General features: G+C 42.6%; 1 protein-coding gene across 2 annotated transcripts in view; it reads left to right on the forward strand.

The window, feature by feature from the left end:
- NECAB3 (N-terminal EF-hand calcium binding protein 3) overlaps nt 1-17,587 on the forward strand; it is a 66,009-nt gene that overhangs the window by 40,439 nt on the left and 7,983 nt on the right. The window contains exons 6-11 of one of the 2 annotated variants that reach the window (XM_066585840.1): nt 4,366-4,502; nt 4,834-4,946; nt 5,023-5,102; nt 5,860-5,913; nt 6,762-6,871; nt 14,030-14,107. In XM_066585840.1, the coding sequence (XP_066441937.1) occupies nt 4,366-4,502; nt 4,834-4,946; nt 5,023-5,102; nt 5,860-5,913; nt 6,762-6,871; nt 14,030-14,107 (572 nt within the window). Of the gene's footprint in view, nt 1-4,365; nt 4,503-4,833; nt 4,947-4,972; nt 5,103-5,859; nt 5,914-6,761; nt 6,872-14,029; nt 14,108-17,587 lie in introns of both variants that reach the window. The other variant, XM_066585841.1, reaches the window with a different exon arrangement.

Raw genomic sequence — 17,587 nt, forward strand, 5'->3', positions numbered from 1 at the left:
GGACCTCCTGACTCCAGAAGACGTGGAACTCTTTTCCCGCCCTCATCCACTCACATTTATTTTATAAACACACTCATACCACGTGACAGGACATAAATTGATACATTTACAGACAGTCAGTTCTCACTTTGTAGACATTAACCCACCATTTACTGCAGCTGTGCAATACACATAATGCCCCCTCTCCACGTCCGAGGTGGAATATCGCTAGCAATATCCCTCTGCGGGGGGGGGGGGGGGGGGGGGGGAAGCCCTGACAGGTCTCCGAGTTGAGCCTATATAATAGATAGGCTCACTGCTGATAATCGTGGCAATCGCAGCATGCTGCGATTAAAATCCTGCGAGTGGAGAATCGCTATGATTCTCCGCTCCTGGATGCTGGCGCTGCGCTTTCCATAGCAACCCTATGAAAAGCTTTGCAGAGCCCTTGGACAGGCAGCCTAACAGAATGACAAGGCAGTTTTGCACGGGGCATCTACATAAGACATACATGTCTGACATTATGGAGGGACAAGGAAAGCATACGTATATACTAAGTCTAAGAAATGGTGTACCTACAAGACAGTGCAGAAGAACTGATCATCAGTTTAGGCAGGTGTAGGAGCTAGTAAAAGAAAGTTATAGGGAAGTGCCCACTCTGCAGACGGGGACGAACGGGCTGTCATGGCGTCACAGATTGTCATCACCACCACCACCACATGGCCGTTAGTCACAGAAGTTGTTGATTACAGAAGGGCTGCACCCGGTTTCCTCACCATGGTGCAGTTGGGTTATAATCACACTGGCAAGTGCAATTTCAGTCATTGAAAAATTGACTGATTTCACTGCGACTGAAATCAGAAGGTGCCTCAATGGACCTGATTTAAAACTCCCATTGAAGTTGATTGGTGCGTGAAAAAATAGAACGCACATGCATGCTATGCGACAGTACATTTGTTTTTTTTACACACCCCTTACTTAAAATGTGTGATTCTGCTCCAAGAATCTCACCAGAATAGGTCATGCTGAATACAATTGCACATGTGAATACAACTTATGGGGTAAATGTATTAAGTCCAGGATTTCAATTGCTGGTCCTATTAATATTTTTGCCAGTGCACAATGCACCTAATACGTTAAGAGGCATATCTTGGCTCCTCCGTGCGCCTATGCAGTAATGTACTCCAGATCTAATCTGACATTCATTTCTGGTATTATATGCGCCACTTTCTGGATTATACATAAATGTGTTGGTCCAAGGTGGTCACGCCCCCTCCTAACATGACACTGCCCACATTTGTAGGTGTCAGTACAAACTGTAAAACGTCTTGAATTTTTGTGCAAATCCCAAACGGGACACTCTGAAAATGTCGATCCCACGGCTCAAACCTAACCAAAATCTCTAACTGTCACCTGATGAAATTTGGAAGAATGAGAAGATATAAGGAAAGAGCTAGGCTGAAAATATGAAATACAGTACCAGCTAAGAACGAGGAGTGAGAGAAACAAGCTGTAGGGACAGACTGACAATAGAAAGAAATAGTCCTAAAACAAAACACTCAAAGGAATGCTCAGATGCATAAGGCAAAGTTACACCAAGCCCAGTCTGAGAATTGGACTGAAAGACAAGTGGATTACACAAGTATCCAGATCAAGGAACCAGCCGGAGGTCAGGACACACAGATCGAGGAACATGCCAGAGGTCAGGACACACAGATCAAGGAACAAGCCGGAGGTCAGGACACACAGATCAAGGAACAAGCCGGAGGTCAGGACACACAGATCAAAGAACAAGCCAGAGGTCAGGACACACAGATCAAGGAACAAGTCGGAGGTCAGGGCACACAGATCGAAGAACAAGCCGTAGGCCCGAACAGACAGCAGAAGAAACAAGCCGGAGGTCAGGACACACAGAAGAAGGAATAAGTCAGAGTTCAGGACACACAGAAAAAAGAACAAGCCGGAAGTCAGGACACATTGATCGAAGAACAAGCCGGAGGTCAGGACACACAGATCAAGGAACAAGCCGGAGGTCAGGACACACAGATCAAAGAACAAGCCGGAGGTCAAGACACACAGATCAAGGAACAAGCCGGAGGTCAGGACACACAGATCAAGGAACAAGCCGGAGGTCAGGACACACAGATCAAGGAACAAGCCGGAGGTCAGGACACACAGATCAAGGAACAAGCCGGAGGTCAGGACACACAGATCAAGGAAGAAGCCGGAGGTCAAGACACACAGATCAAGGAAGAAGCCGGAGGTCAGGACACACAGATCAAGGAACAAGCCGGAGGTCAGGACACACAGATCAAGGAACAAGCCGGAGGTCAGGACACACAGATCAAGGAACAAGCCGGAGGTCAGGACACACAGATCAAGGAACAAGTCGGAGGTCAGGACACACAGATCAAGGAACAAGTCGGAGGTCAGGACACACAGATCGAAGAACAAGCTGGAGGTCAGGACACACAGATTAGGTTCATCATGGTATAACAGACCAGTGGTTCCGGCAGGCAGCAGACAGAAGTGCGGTCAGTATAACAAACCAAGGTCATGAGTGGAGAATGCAACATAGTCAGGAACCGTATAATCAGAACACACTAGTCAGTGCCTTAAGTTAGACCAAAAGACCGCCAACTCAGGTATCCTCCATAGCGCCAGGTGTGTTAATATAGTGTGTTAAAAAGGTAGCACATCCATCCTGGTTGCCTCTTGCTACATTGAGTCCATATACCCCGCAGTGCTGCATTTTAGTTTCCAATAGCGTTTGTATTTTGTAGCGCAGAAAATTGCTGGTGTTGTTATAAAAATAGCACTTTTCTTTATCTGTGCTGAACAAAGCCCGGCTCTCTACAGCGATAAACAGGCTGCAAGTTGGGGCAGGCACATTTTTTTGACAGCAGCAAATTATCTTTTGATTCCAAAGGAACTTGTTATGGCCGAGCTATATTGTGAAGCTTGTGATGTGACGAAAGGCGCAGACAGTCTTAAATGTTGGCCATGGCAATGGACATGACTTTTGTCATTACCTGTGATGCTTTCTGTCATTTGGTCTTGGAAATCTGACATTTGTAGCTCTATCTGCAAATACATGAAAGCGAGCATCCAGGCATACTCATGCTGCCACATTGTGGTCCTGGCTTATTGTCCCGTGTACATTCACTAAACAGTATGGTGGAGATTTAGAAAAACTAATTCTGGAAAAGTGGAATATGTGCTGATAGGGGAGTTTAGGACAATAGAGAAGAACAAATAATCCTTTAATTAAACAACTCACAAGAATATAAATTAACCCTTTCCAATCCAAATTGTATCCTGGTTTTCCTAGGGGGCTTACTCTTTTTTTGACGTTATACAATGGCGCTATCTGCTGGCTAAAGCCAGTACTGCATGAGGTGACACGTTGGATAGGCTCCAACAGCAGAGAGGCTGGCAATATACAGTAAGAGAACCCCGACGGACGTCTTCCAACATCGGAGTTGTACAGCCTTAAATCATAATGTCTTCAGAGGTCAGACAGTGGATTGGAAAAGGTTAATATATACATTATATGTTTGTACAGATATGTATTGTTAATGCTTGCATTGTATCGTGCCAACAGAGACTAAACGTGTCATACACCGAACCATTAGGACCACATAGTCAGCAATGGGTTTGTCCACCTTTTCAGTTCATTATGGCTTTCAAACAGATTTCACAAGGTGGCGAACATCCTCCATACTCAACTTGACCCATGCCCATTGCAGCAGCTCTATGAGTTGGTGCACATGTTAAGGATAAATGGGAGCAGATCCCACAGCATATCCCATGATCAATGGGGTTATAGTCCGTTGAGTTTGGGGGCCAAAGCAGTGTGGAGAATTCATTGTTGTGTTTCTCCTACCACTCCCTAGCAATCTGAGTATTGTCCTGTTTAAAGATGGCACTATGGTTGGAGAAGACTTCCTAAAGATAGGGGTGCAGATGGTCAGCTAACAGGTACCATTCACCATTCAAGGATTGTGGTATGATGACTAATGGTCTTAGGCCATGTCAGGAAAATGTTCCCCAGACCATGACACCACCACCGCATATTGACATGTGCTGTTCTCGTCTGAAAATCGGACAAGAATAGGACATTCTGCAATTTTTTTTTACTCCAACTATGAGTCAGAGTAAAAAGAAAAATGCCCGTGTGCATACACCCAATCAAATGAATGGGTGTTATTTCCATACTGGTCTGAAAATCAGACGGAAAAAAGCCCATCTACATGCACCCTTCAAACTACTATGGAACACTAAAACGTGAAATTCCCCATCTCATATGATACATATTCTTCATAGATTGCAGTGCTTCTTCATTTGTTTGCTTCATCTCAATAGTACTTCTATCTTATCTAACAGGACTATGAGAAAGCCTCCCAGACAGAGCAGTTTGTGACACGTTTCTTGCTGCGAGAAACAATGAATCAGCTGCATTCCCTGCAGAGCTCCTTGGAGTGCGCCTTGGAAGCTGTAGAAGTCCATACTAGGCAAGACAGGTAGGATACTATTATCTTATTATGTGTCCCCCACCTTGTGTAAAAGGCACCATTTCCTGCTGTGAGACCATTTGACAAAATGAATCCAGAAGATGGTTACTCAATGTGGTTCAAAAATGGTTTGCGACTATGCAGTCATCATGGGCCACCATGCTACTAGCAGCTTAGATTTGGCAAACCTGTGCAAGCTTAAGAAAGTTGAGTGGCCAATATAGGAAGCAACAAGGCCGAGCAGAGTTTTGTTTTTTTGCTACAGCTCTTATGGAGACCAGTGGGAGTCCATATTGGAGATCAATTCTGTCTAATTTTTCCTTTTTCTGTCCACTTCAAGACAGGATGTAGAGAAGCTAGAACCTAAGAGGGTTGGGCGTAAATGCAATCGCCGTACTCAAAAGTCTGCCAGCCTTGCACCAACAGATGCCTATACTGCTCTTCTGAGAACAGGTATATTTTCATCTTTCTGTATACAGGTTGTTGGCCTCTCTCTCACTCTGTGTATCTGTGCCCCTATCCCCGGCAGGAGGTCGGTCAGATGGTGACACTCAGTGGTCTCTACAGATGAATCGCTTGGAGCAGCTCATTGACAAGCTGGAATGTACGGTAAGTGATAACATCAGCTCATGCAAGGTAACTATACATGTTTCTTTGGCCTATCTTCCTAGTTGTTGGGTAGAACACCTCTCCCTAGTTCTGGCCTCTAGCACCCTTGGGCACCTTGAATGCCATGGCTGAAGATAGCCGAGAGGACGAAAACAACCAAGAACCCTGCATTAGACGGCAAGGGGAGTTACATGACCAGAATAGCACTATTTCCATTACCCTGGAGCTGTGCTACGTTGTTTGTGTGACTCCCATTGATTTCTATGGGAGTTGCAGAAACAGTGTAGCACAGACAAGCCCGGCTGTTTCCGTCAGCCACCTTGTTTTCAGCAGTGTTCCCATCTCAGCCATATTTAGTGGAGATAGGAACAGCCTTTTCATGTCTCAGAGCTCTTCTGTCCATGATAGAGGATAGAGGGGAATTCCTTAGATCCAGGCTACTAGTCTGTAGGACTTCCTCCACATCCTCTTGCAGCAACAGCAGAGCTAGAATTTAGGGGAAGGGTAGGAGTTAGACTGCTCTGCCTGAACTTCGCCCACTTCAACCAAAGTTATATCCTCTTTTTGCTAAGCCTTATTCAACCTAAATGGATAAGACCAGAAATGGCTGCTCACCAATCTTCAGCTTAGGTGTTTGCCAAAAGTCTTTACTGATGTTTAGTGGGATCGGTGATCCATACTGGTGGGTTTCTCCACTTTATCGCTAGTAGGCATAATTTTTCAGACGGAATTCTTAAAACTTTGTTCTCACAAGCAGAGTCCGAGGCTACATCCTATGCAGGAAGATGGGACTTCTAGTACTACTCCGATGGTAAGTTGTCCTGAGGACTAATTATTATACTAATGAAAAATAAGGGTCATTTGCCAAATTGAAGAGTAAATGACCTTTTTGTGGTTCAAAGGGCTGTACCAAGACAGACTTTTATCTTCTCTCCATAAAATAGGTGATAAAAGCCTGATTGGCGCGGGTCTCACCCCTGATACAGCTACTTACCCTAAGGATGAGGGTCCATTGTCCCCCTCATCTGTTACTGCGGGGTCACTTCTTCTATCTGCAATGAGAGCAGAATGAATGCAGCAATGGAGGTGCGTGCGAGGCCACTGCTCCATTCACTTCAGTGGGGCTGATAGAGATGGTCGAACACTTGTACTTGGCTATCTTCAGTAGTCCCATTAAAAATGAATGGCATTGTGCATGCACAGCCACCACGCATGCGCAACTACCAGGCCATTCAGTCTCTTCCTCAATGTGGAGGGGAGTGGGGGTCCAGCGAGGCTGCCGTGAGGAGGACACTGGAAATGGGACCCCAGTTGTCGGAATGGGTGAGACACCCCACCAATCATAAAAACCAAGTGATAAAAGTCTATCTTGGTATAACCCCTTTAAGCGAAAGCTTACATATGTAATCTTATAATCATTACTCTTGAAGGGGTATCTTGTTTTTTGCAAGTAACAGTTAAATTAGTTTAATATGTGCTATTTCCATAAAAATACGCATCAAAATAGAACATGCTGTGCAAAATACACTGATGTGAACGCATCCACTGAAATCTATGAGTTGTATTCACTGCGTATTGCACACCTAATATGCAATGCAAATGCATTTGTGTGAATAGGCACTAAGTTCTGAACTATTTTTGTAACTTCATACTCTGTAGTTCCTGGTGACCCAGAGACAGCTGTCAGTCAATGGAGTCTATATGGATCAGTTCAAGATGTCACTGAAGAATTACAGTGAATTTACTGCTACCCAAGAACATTGCTTACAGTAAGTCTGCTTGCCTTTAACCTTGCCTAAAAACAATTATAGCTGGTTCAATTCTATCACTGAAGTAAGTGTTGTGTATGCAGAGTATGTGAAATGTATGTATGTAAAAGCACTCCTGGGTATATGCGTATATGTTCTGGTACTGTAACTATGTAGCTCGGTTTTATTATGGTATCTATGTGCAAACCCAATTCCAAAAAAGTGGAGATGCTGCGTAAAATGTAATAAATGCGCTATACAAATAAAGATTATTCTTATTAAATGTAAGGAAAACAATGCAATGTTTTGGAAATCTCATATACCCATATTTCAATCACAATAGAACATAGAAGACATATAAGAATGTGCAGGTGAGACTTTTTGAAAAATTGATGGCAGCAACACATCTCCCAAAAGTTGGAACAGGAGTAACAAAAGGCTGGAAAAGTAAGTGGTACTAAAGAAAAACAGCTGGAGGGTCCGTTTTCTACTAAGTCACACAACTGTGTATAAAAAGAGCATGTTCGAGAGGCAGAGTCTCTCAGGAACAAAGATGATCAGAGGCCCGCCAGTCTGTGAAAAACTGCGTCTGAAAATTGTGGAATAATTTCAGAAAAATGTTTCTCAATGTAAAATTGCAAAGACTTTGAATATCCCACCATCTACAATATATATCATCAAAACATTCGAGAATCTGGGGAAATTCTTGTTTATAAGGCCGACGGTCAATACTGGATGCTTGAGATCTACAGGCCCTCAAGCGACACTGCATTAAAAACAGGCATGATACTGTAATGCAGATCACAGGACGGGCTCAGGAATACTTCCAGGTCACCATGCAATCCACAAATGAAAGTTAAAGATGTATCATGCAAAGAAGAAGCCATATACCTGCACAATCCAGAAATGCCGGCATCTTTTATGGGCCAAAACTCATTTAAAAAGGAAAACTGTTCTGGGGTCAGATAAATTAAAACTTATAATCCTTTTTGGGAACCATGGATGCCGTGTCCTGCAGACTCAAGAGGAGAGGGATCATCCAGCTTGTTATCAGCGCACAGTTCAAATACCTGCATCTCTGATGGTTTGGGGTTGCATTAGTCTCTATGGCATGGGCAGCTTACACATCTTGAAAGGCACCATCAATGCTGAGCAGTACATAAAGGTTTTAGAACAACACATGCTCCCATCCAGATAATGTCCCTTTCAGTGAAGGCCTTGCATATTTCAGCAAGACAATACTAAACCACATATTGCATCCATCACAACAGCATGGCTTCACAGAAGAGTGCGGGTGCTGAGCTGCCCGCCTGCAGTCCGGACCTTCCACCAATATAAAACATTTGGCCCAACTTTTGTGAGATGTGTTGCTGCCATCAATTTCTAAATTAGTTTTTTTTTTTCAAATGAAATAACAAATGTCTCCCTTTCACCTTCTGATATGTATTCTATGTTCTATCGAGAATAAAATATGGTTAGATGAGATTTCTGAATCAATGCATTCTTTATTTCTTTACATTTTACACAGCGTCCCAACTCTTTTGGAATTGGGGTTGTAGTAAGATTGGTTCTGCTACTGTATGTGTCTAGTAAGCTGTACTCTGTTACTTCATCTATGTTGTAATCTGTTCTGTTATAGTTTTTATGTATGCAGTAAGTTTGATTCTGGTACTGTATGCAGTAAGCTTGATTCTGCTACTGTATGCAGTAAGCTTGGTTATGCTATTGTATCTGTGTAGTAAGCTAAGTTTTGATATAATTTCTATGTAGTAAGCTCATTGCCGTTATTGTATTTTTGTAGTAAGCTTGGTCCTTTTATGATGTCTATGTAGTAAGTTCGGTTCTGTTACAGTAGTTATGCAGAACGTTTGTGCCATATATATTTCCCACTGCCAGAAGTATTTGGCAAAAGTGCAGACAGAGGGACCAAGCTGAACTTTTTGTACCCAGTCCAATGAGCCAGTACTGTAGCTATGCTCCTGGTTGAAAAACAAGAACATTTCACTTGAAGGTCCCCCTACCAGGGATGACTAACAGCCAGATAATCGCTCGAAAGAGCAAATTCAAATAGTCATTCTGTGTAAACACGGCCAACTACAGGGTAATTAGTGAAAAGTCGCTCGTTGTTTCGTTTCAGCTTGAATATAATAGTTGTTGGTTGATCAGAAGTCATCTGGTGTAAAGACACAGTCGTTTATATTTAAATGCCTTGCAAAGGAATTTGCATGGAGATTCCTTGTATGAAGCAAACAACTAAGGAGCAACCATCACTTTGTGTTAAAAGCAAACAAACAAGTGCCGTTCCAAGCCTCAGCAACTTTTCTGAGCGACTATCTAGTTGCTCCATGTAAGGATACCTTTAGACTAGTAGATAGATGGGCTGGAAATATGACAACCACTTTTCTGAGACAAGAATGTGCTCATGACTGCTGTCAGTTCCCTTCCCCCACTCTACTTAGCAGTATAGGAAGGTAACCTTTACACGGGCCAATTATTGCCAGAATAAACAGCGAATTTGGGCGATAGTCGGTCCATGCACATGCAGTTACTAATAGCGAGAAATCACTTAATTGTCGGAGTCGCTTGGTTTTTGGCTCACCTACCATAAAAAGCAAGCTATCAGCACTACCTGTTTTCTCGGACTGTCAGCCAGAATAAACAGGCAGTCTTTTGTCTATGAGTGACTGCCTGTTTGCAGTGAAAGGAGGTGGCCGTCCAAAAAAGATCTCCAGTGCGCTCTGCCTTCATTCTCTGAACAACTGTCGCTGCTGTGTGAAAGCAGAATAGTGATAGTCATTGGGACGGCTCTCAGGTGCTTATGTGCCCCAAAGTCATCCCCTATAAAGGTACCTTTACTCAGCAGGTGCATAAATGAGCACTGGAGATAAATTACTTCCCCAGAATTCAGAATAAAATGTAATAGGTACTGATGCATCTTGTCTCCACCGGAAGCTAGGGGTTGACTGACCTTAGCTGGAGGTAAGGCCCAGTCATGCCCCTAGCTGCCGATTGGCTCCTGCGGATCCATCAATGCATCAGGCTGCTGGGGAGCAGAGTGACAGCAGAGTCCGGAGAAGTGGCTCCATGCTCCAGCACACTGCATCACGGAGGGCAGAGATGACATTTACAGCAGTGCCGCTTTGCCTGCGCTGCCTTGGACGTTGATGACAGTGGAGCTAGCAGATCCGGGGAGGGGGGGAAGGCCAGGACTTGTTCCTGCGGCTGTAGCTGCTGCTGTTCTGAAGCGCTGCAGCCAATCCACTGCTGGGGGCGGTACCCTGTCAGTGAGGCAGGAGTGTTGCAGCCAATGCACATGCGGGGCCAGTCCCCTATCAGTGACCCAACCCAAGTCTCCACCCACAGTTCCGGTGGAGACAAGATGCACCAGTACCAATGTAATACTTGCTATCTTACCATTTATTTGCTATTTCTCCATTTGCTAATTTGTCTTAAACAGCTGCTAAGGCTTTTAACTGTAATTTTCCATTTATGTGCCGACAATAGAGAAAAATATGTGCAAGTTAGAAATTCTATGGGCAGAACATCGCCTAGTATCACACCCCGCCCACTGAAAAGAAGTTGTCATGGATATGTGTGAAACATAGGTCAAGGGTAGTCTAAGATTTTCTTATGGTTGCTATGACAGCACATAATTCTCCTATGACAAACAATAGAGATCCCATACCGCACGGCTAACTTTATGAACTTTATCTTCACTCAACCCTAAGTGATGAATGAAGTTCTGAATGTAGTCCAATATTTGCTGTTTTTATATTCCTCCTTTTGGGATATGGGCTTCTATAATGCACAAAGTGGAGAACATTCTTCTAATATGGCCTTAGATTTGATAGCACTCTGTGTGCAATTTTTTAGCCCCACCCCCATTAAAAGAAAAAAAGCTGTATATATTGCACTGATAGGCAGTCTGCCTGTGCAGAAGACAGCAATACAGCAGCATAACCATACAAGAAGACCTCAGTGAATAAATAGCGTACTAGAACCAAGCTCATAACATAAATACAGCTCCAGAACCAAACTCGGTACATACAGTACCAGAATTAAGCAAAACATAAATACAGTACCAGAACCAAACTCATAACATAAATACAATATCAGAACTATGTTCATAACAAATACAGCATAATCCAACCTCAGTACATAGATATTATTCCAGAACAAAGTTTGTAACGTAAATACAGCACCAGAACAAAGCTCAGTACAAAGATGCAGTACCAGAACTAAGTTAAACATAAGTACAGTACCAGAACCAAACTCATAACATAAATACTATATCAGAACTATGCTCATAATATAAATACAGCACAATACAACCTCAGTACATAGATATAATTCTAGAACAAAGCTTGTAACATAAATACAGCACCAGAACCAAGCTCAAAACATAAATGTAGCACCAGTACCAAACACAATTTCTAAATACAATACCAGAACCAAGCTCATAAATACAGCAGCAGAACTAAGCAATTCTGTTGCGGATGAGCCATGGGCTGACATTGGAACATCAGAGGAGACAGAGCCAGAAGGATGATTCATGTAGCTCCATCAGAGGCTGTTGCGCTAAGGAAGATCATCTGACCAGGTGGACCCAGCCTACATCTTCCTGGTGTATCCCTTAGAAGCTGGTGGCTGGCAGTCGCAGAGGTCACATGTGCTAATACTAATAACCTTTGCTGATAGGTTGCTCTCTTCAGATCATTTGGCATCATGAGTGGTCACTGCTCCATTCACTGAACCTAGAAGCTGACCAAAATTACATTCATGAAGACTGTACAAGAAGTATTGGGAAGCTAGATGAGTTGGATCAGCACTTGATGATTTTGTGATGTAGCCCCAATGTAATTATGCCCTGTAAGGGTGACATCGTAAAGTGTCCTCGTAAGGTGCAGGTTTATTTGCAGCTTTCAGTAGGGGGTGTCTCTAGATTAGGAACAAATATTGTTTGGCTCCCTGAGTATGCAAAATCTTCCATGCATATCCGAGGTCTGCCTAGATATCTACACTTATAGTGCCCCAATTCATTCTTCCTTGTAAAACAACCATTTCAGACCATTGCAGAGAGGGTTAGACTGTGTTCACTCTCCAGTATGGGGTTTTGTTTGACAGTTCCGTAACTGATAGTACAGCATGTAGTATTATTCTTGCTGTCGAAACTACAGCAACTTCAGTGTAATCCCTGTGGACCCGTTGAATTGGTTGTGGAACAGCTTGATCGATCTGCAAAAACTCAAACCCCAATGAATACCCATTAGATGGACAGCAATACCCACCACAAGCCAGGACCCACAGCCCAACATAAAGTATCTAAATTCCTGGGGATATGAATCCTTGCAGTTCTAAGGTCTTTAGAGAATACAACAACTGGATGACACCACCATAGTTAGATCCATGGTTTTGGAATGAGATACTTACCAAGCACATACCGTATGGTTGGCCATATAGTATACCGTATGTGCAATTAATATTAGCATCTACTTTAGGTCACATGTCCCTTAAAACATGAACTTGGTTCCTGATTTTTCCTTCTATACAGGGTGTCCATAAAATGCCTGTCCAGGGACCAAACAGATCTTTCCAGCATTGCAGCGTGATATGTGTATGGTTGTGCTTGGGCTGGAGGTAACAAAATTGAAGGGAATGAATTTAGGACAAATTAGGCTAACAAGCAAATCATTTCTGACTTTAAAGGATAAAGAGAAATGCAGGACTTGAAACCAGAAAAGTGAGTTTTATTATCTTACAGAAAATACTCAAAACTACTGCGGTCAGCGGCTATAGATTACATCATTGAGCGTGGTGGAGTAGCTGCTGCATAGCATTTCGTGGGTCAGGAACGCGATCTTTTCTCCTTAGGGAGGGCATATAGAAGGCAAGTGAGGAGACTTATTAGGCCATTCATGCTCCTCTGGGTAATATGCAAATACGGGAGATGAAACAACACCTCTGCAGTGCCACCTATTGGAAGGCGGTATTTCTGCAAATCAATGTTAGACTCTTTATACAATCCTTGTAACAATGACTCGGAATTGAAAACCACCATTGGGGTCACCATTTCACAGGCCACTTGTGCTCGTCAACATCACAACGTGCTGTTGGGTATCTGTCATAGATGACTACCTTAGGGTAACCCCAAAAGAATAAATCCAGAGCAGTTAAGTCCCAGGAACGTGGTTGTCAAAGAATTGGGCCAATCCAACAGGTTCCAAACTGAGCTGTAAGCCATTGATGGACATCTCTATGGGAATGAGGTGGAGTGCCATCATGCCGGATTCAAACCTATTGACATTGCGCCAATGGCTTGATGATAGTAGTGTTTCCTCCAGCAGCTGATTGACTGTGTGATTGTCACAGGATCCTTTAGTTGATGGATTTCATTTTCACTGATTGCCTTAACTTTTGCCTACATTTTTTTCACACTGATTGCAATACAAAGCCTAAAAATGTTATCTCGTAGCTGGATAAAGAAGCAATAAAGTGTTTGGCATGTATATCTTTACTGATTCCGTCCATGGATAAAAAGTCAAGATGTTATTATAATCAGATCTTCTAGAGGAATGACTCAACGTTCAGATGATAAATGTCACCTTTGTCTTGTACGCGGTGAAAGAAGAGTTCTTTTATCTCGCTGAACCTTTGAGTGCGATGGTAAAGCGGAAAGAAGCAAATCTAAAAACGTCTATTAAGATTTCTAAGGTCTTAACTCCAGGAAAATGTCTTTGTGATTTCACTCTAGCACAAAACATGGAGAAAATGTGTCAATTGTGTTGGTAAATGTTGCACATTTATTAAAGGGGTTTCCCGGGACTGTAATATTGACATTCAATATATGATCAGCCGAATGAAGGAGAGCCATGCGCCTTTTATTGTTTACCCAGGTACAGTGCTGTATTTTTGGTTGTGGCTGAGTCGGGTACTGCAGCTCATTTTCATTTAAAGTGACCCATGGGTTTCAGGACAAAGTACTGTCCCAGGATTGGGGGAGTGGGGATAGATTACCTGATGTTGTTGTTCTCTGTTCTCCCTCAGATCCACCGGTTTCTAGTCCTGTTTTCAGCCATCCAAGAAAGCCGGCAGACTTTTTGGACTACCTAATCTCCACAATGCATTGGCAGTATTTTATGTTGCTAAGAGTGACATTTAATTGAAATATGTCTTTTTCAGTGTTTCCACCCGAGAACATCCATCCCAACCAGGGTACATCCTATATGAAATATGGAGGGATGAGGAGTCTTGGAAAAAGTAAGTATGCATTCCACCGTTTTTCCATAAAAGTGATTTAGTATATACACTTGCAATTCAAGCCCCATTAAAAAAATTGGTTTATTTGCCAAATTTACAAATTTTCATCTGCTTGCAAAAAAAACTTACAATAAAAAAATGAACAATTTAAATAGCTCAACACGACTAATGTAACAACGGGTTTACCAAACTCCACAGAAACCACCATAATGAATCTCTTGCACCAGGACGTATATAAACATCCTGGATGGGAAGAGGTTCCATTGAAATCACATATGTTTACGTCATATGGATGGCAGGTGCTCGGGACTTAAATCCACCCTATCCGCAGCAGGTGCCGCCTGTGACTGACAGCTGGTCTCCTGCTACAACTGGACCGATCTTGGCTGTTAACTCCATACATACCGTGATCAACATTGATTGCGGCATGTAAGGGGTTAACAGAAGGAGGCAGCTTCCTCTGTAATGTCATAAACTCTTCACCATCAAATTGCAAAGGGCCAATGGGGTTGCCATGATAAGCAGAGGTCTAATAGTGGCCTCCGGGTCTGACATGGCTTGCATTGTAAATCAATAGTACTAATGCACTGCAGTACAGAAAAAACTGCAGTGTATTATCTGAGAAATCATAAGATTGCAGACTCAAGCCCTCTAAATGGGCATAGAAGAAATGTGAAAAAAGTTTTAAAAAATCATGCAATTCACCCTTTTTTGTAAAAAAAACCCAAACATTTAAAAGTCACATGTTTAACATTGCTACATCCGTAACGATCAACAAATGTATCACACTTTTTATCTCGTTAGTTAAATGCTCTAAAAAATGCTTTTTGTATTCTTTGCCTCCTAAAAAAAAACCCTCAACAAAATTACTAAAAAAGTCATATGTACCCCAAAATAATATCAATAAAAACTACAGATCATCATGCAATAACAATCCTTGACATAGCTCCGTCCATGGAAAATAAAACAAAATTGTGGGTCTTTGAATGAAGTGATGCAAACGAATATGGATTTGTCAAAAAACGGGGTGTTTAATGTAAAAAAAAAACTTTTAAAAATTATTTTGGTATCGTTGTAATCATGTCATTTATACCCTAAAAACAATGGCAGAAGTCATGTTTTTTCACTCTGCCCCCCCCAAAAAAAATTAATAAAAGTTATACATTATAGTTACCCCAAAATGATACCGATAAAAACTACACCTCGCCACGCAGCGAACAAACTTTCATATTGTTATGTTGGCAAAAATAATAAAAGGTTTTAAAATCCCCAAAAATTCTTGTGTCCTTGGGTCCAAACTAGGGCATGTCATTAAGGAGTTAATGACTACTGCAGTCTCAGAATTATTCAGCTCCTTCGGGACAAGCGTCTTTAGTACTCAGTAGAGCGCCTTTCGCTGCTAGCCTGGTGCATAGCCAGACCCCAGCTTCTGATAGCGTTCCTGAGGAGCCTTACCCATCCCTCCTGGGCGATGGCCTCTAGTTCACTAAAACCTAATTTGCAAAGAGAGTAGAATAATTTTGACTGTAACCGTATCTCCTGACATGCACGGCCACTAGAGATGAGCGAGCGTACTCACTAAGGCAAACTACTCGAGCGAGTATTGCCTTATGCAAGTATCTGCCTGCTCGTCTCAAAAGATTCAGGTGCCGGCGGGGAGGAACGGGGGGGAGATCTCTCTCTCACTCTCTTCCCCCCGCTCCCCCCTGCTCACTCCCGCAACTAACCTCTCTCTCCCGCCGGCACCCGAATCTTTAGAGACCAGCGGGCAGGTACTCACATAAGGCACTACTCGCTCGAGTAGTTTGCCTTAGCGAGTACGCTCGCTCATCTCTAACAGCCACCTCTCCATCCACTCTGTACCTGAACAAGCCTAATTTGTAGTAGAAGTTAAATAAGTTTAATTCACCCTGTAGATGCCAACATCCACAGCAATAAATACTCTTCTCTGGGAGGGAAGATGAAGGGAGCGGGGAAGAGATATTTAATAATGTAGCTTGCATTGTCACCCAGCATTAATGACGGGATACCATTGAAGTAGATCAAGGAGACCAGAAGGTAGGCATTGATAGATGGTAGGCTGTATACCATTTACATTTCTCTGGAGGTGTCCCTTTAAATGTATTCTATGTAAACATTTTCAGGGGACAGAACTGACACAAGATCCAGCAGTGTTTGTAGAAAACAACATAACGGGGACATTTTGCAGTGCCAGGATTCACAAAGCCAAGAGGGCACACAAATTAGAAGTCAGCGCTTGCTGCTAACAACAGCGGGACATCAATTCAAGAAAAGTGCACAGGGAGTGACTGTAAACTTGTTCCGTTAATCTAGATAAAATTCACAGTGTGAAACCCCGAGCAGGTAAACGGAGGCGTCTGCAAGAAAACTGTGCTTACATAAAGAAACATTGCAGCTTGATACAACTGGTAATTTCCAATGTGTTCCCGCAAATCTACTGCGAGACTCTATTCTCCTGTAATTGTCACCACTTTCATGAATTCTGACTATAAAGTTTGCCTTTTTAATCTAAAGTATAGAATGGTAATTGTGTCTAATGAGAGAACAACTGAACCCAAGCTTGGGGCCACTAAACTCAACAGTGTATAGAAAAAAACGTTGGCGCGTATAATGGTATGAATTTGTCAGACAGTAGCAGCAATGAGAAATTATCAATAGCACTGCTGAAGGAAGCCAATGATATATCATAAAGGGACAAAAGGAAGTACAATTAGCTATTCTAGATATACACATGTGTTAATTTACTGCAATGGCCAGGTATGTAATGGCAATAGGGAAAGAGCTTATTCGATCTGGTTCATCCAGTCCGATTACCAATGCTTAAGTCTGCAAAAACAAATTCCAGTAATAGCATTATAGTAAGGAATTTCTATATGCAGCGGACTGGAGTCAGAAGACATAGCCTGAGTGGGAACTCTAGTGGTGGTTGATGTCACGGTGTTGGCTACTCTACCTTGTATGTGGGCTCGTGCAGCAGGCGGATTACACAAATAGTCGATGAGTGGAACAGGTTACCAAGTCTTCAAACAAAGGCTGGACAAATATCTGTCTGGGATGATTTAGTGATCCTGCACTGAGCAGGGGGTTGGACCCGATGACCCTGGAGGTCCCTTCCAACTCTACTATTCTAGGATTCTATGAGCCAGATAAGAGTCGTTCACTCTGGAGACCCCATCCACTTTTGATTATATTTATTTGAATGACTGCACATAATGATAAACTTTTCTGTAGCAGATGTGACAGCAAAAATGAGCAGCTGATGGCAATTTACTCCAGAAAAATATAATAGGAGTAGAGTGTGATGAAACAACTCCTGAGTCCTGATATATCAGTATGATTCAGAAATGAGGGAAAAATCCAGAGGAAAACCTGATATCTTAGGGTGGCTTTACACAGGGCAACTACAAATAGTCACTCGATAGAGAGAATGTAAGGGACAGTTCTTCCTTGTAAACAAAG

The sequence above is a fragment of the Eleutherodactylus coqui genome, chromosome 13 (assembly GCF_035609145.1).
Source record: "Eleutherodactylus coqui strain aEleCoq1 chromosome 13, aEleCoq1.hap1, whole genome shotgun sequence".
NCBI lineage: Eukaryota > Metazoa > Chordata > Amphibia > Anura > Eleutherodactylidae > Eleutherodactylus > Eleutherodactylus coqui.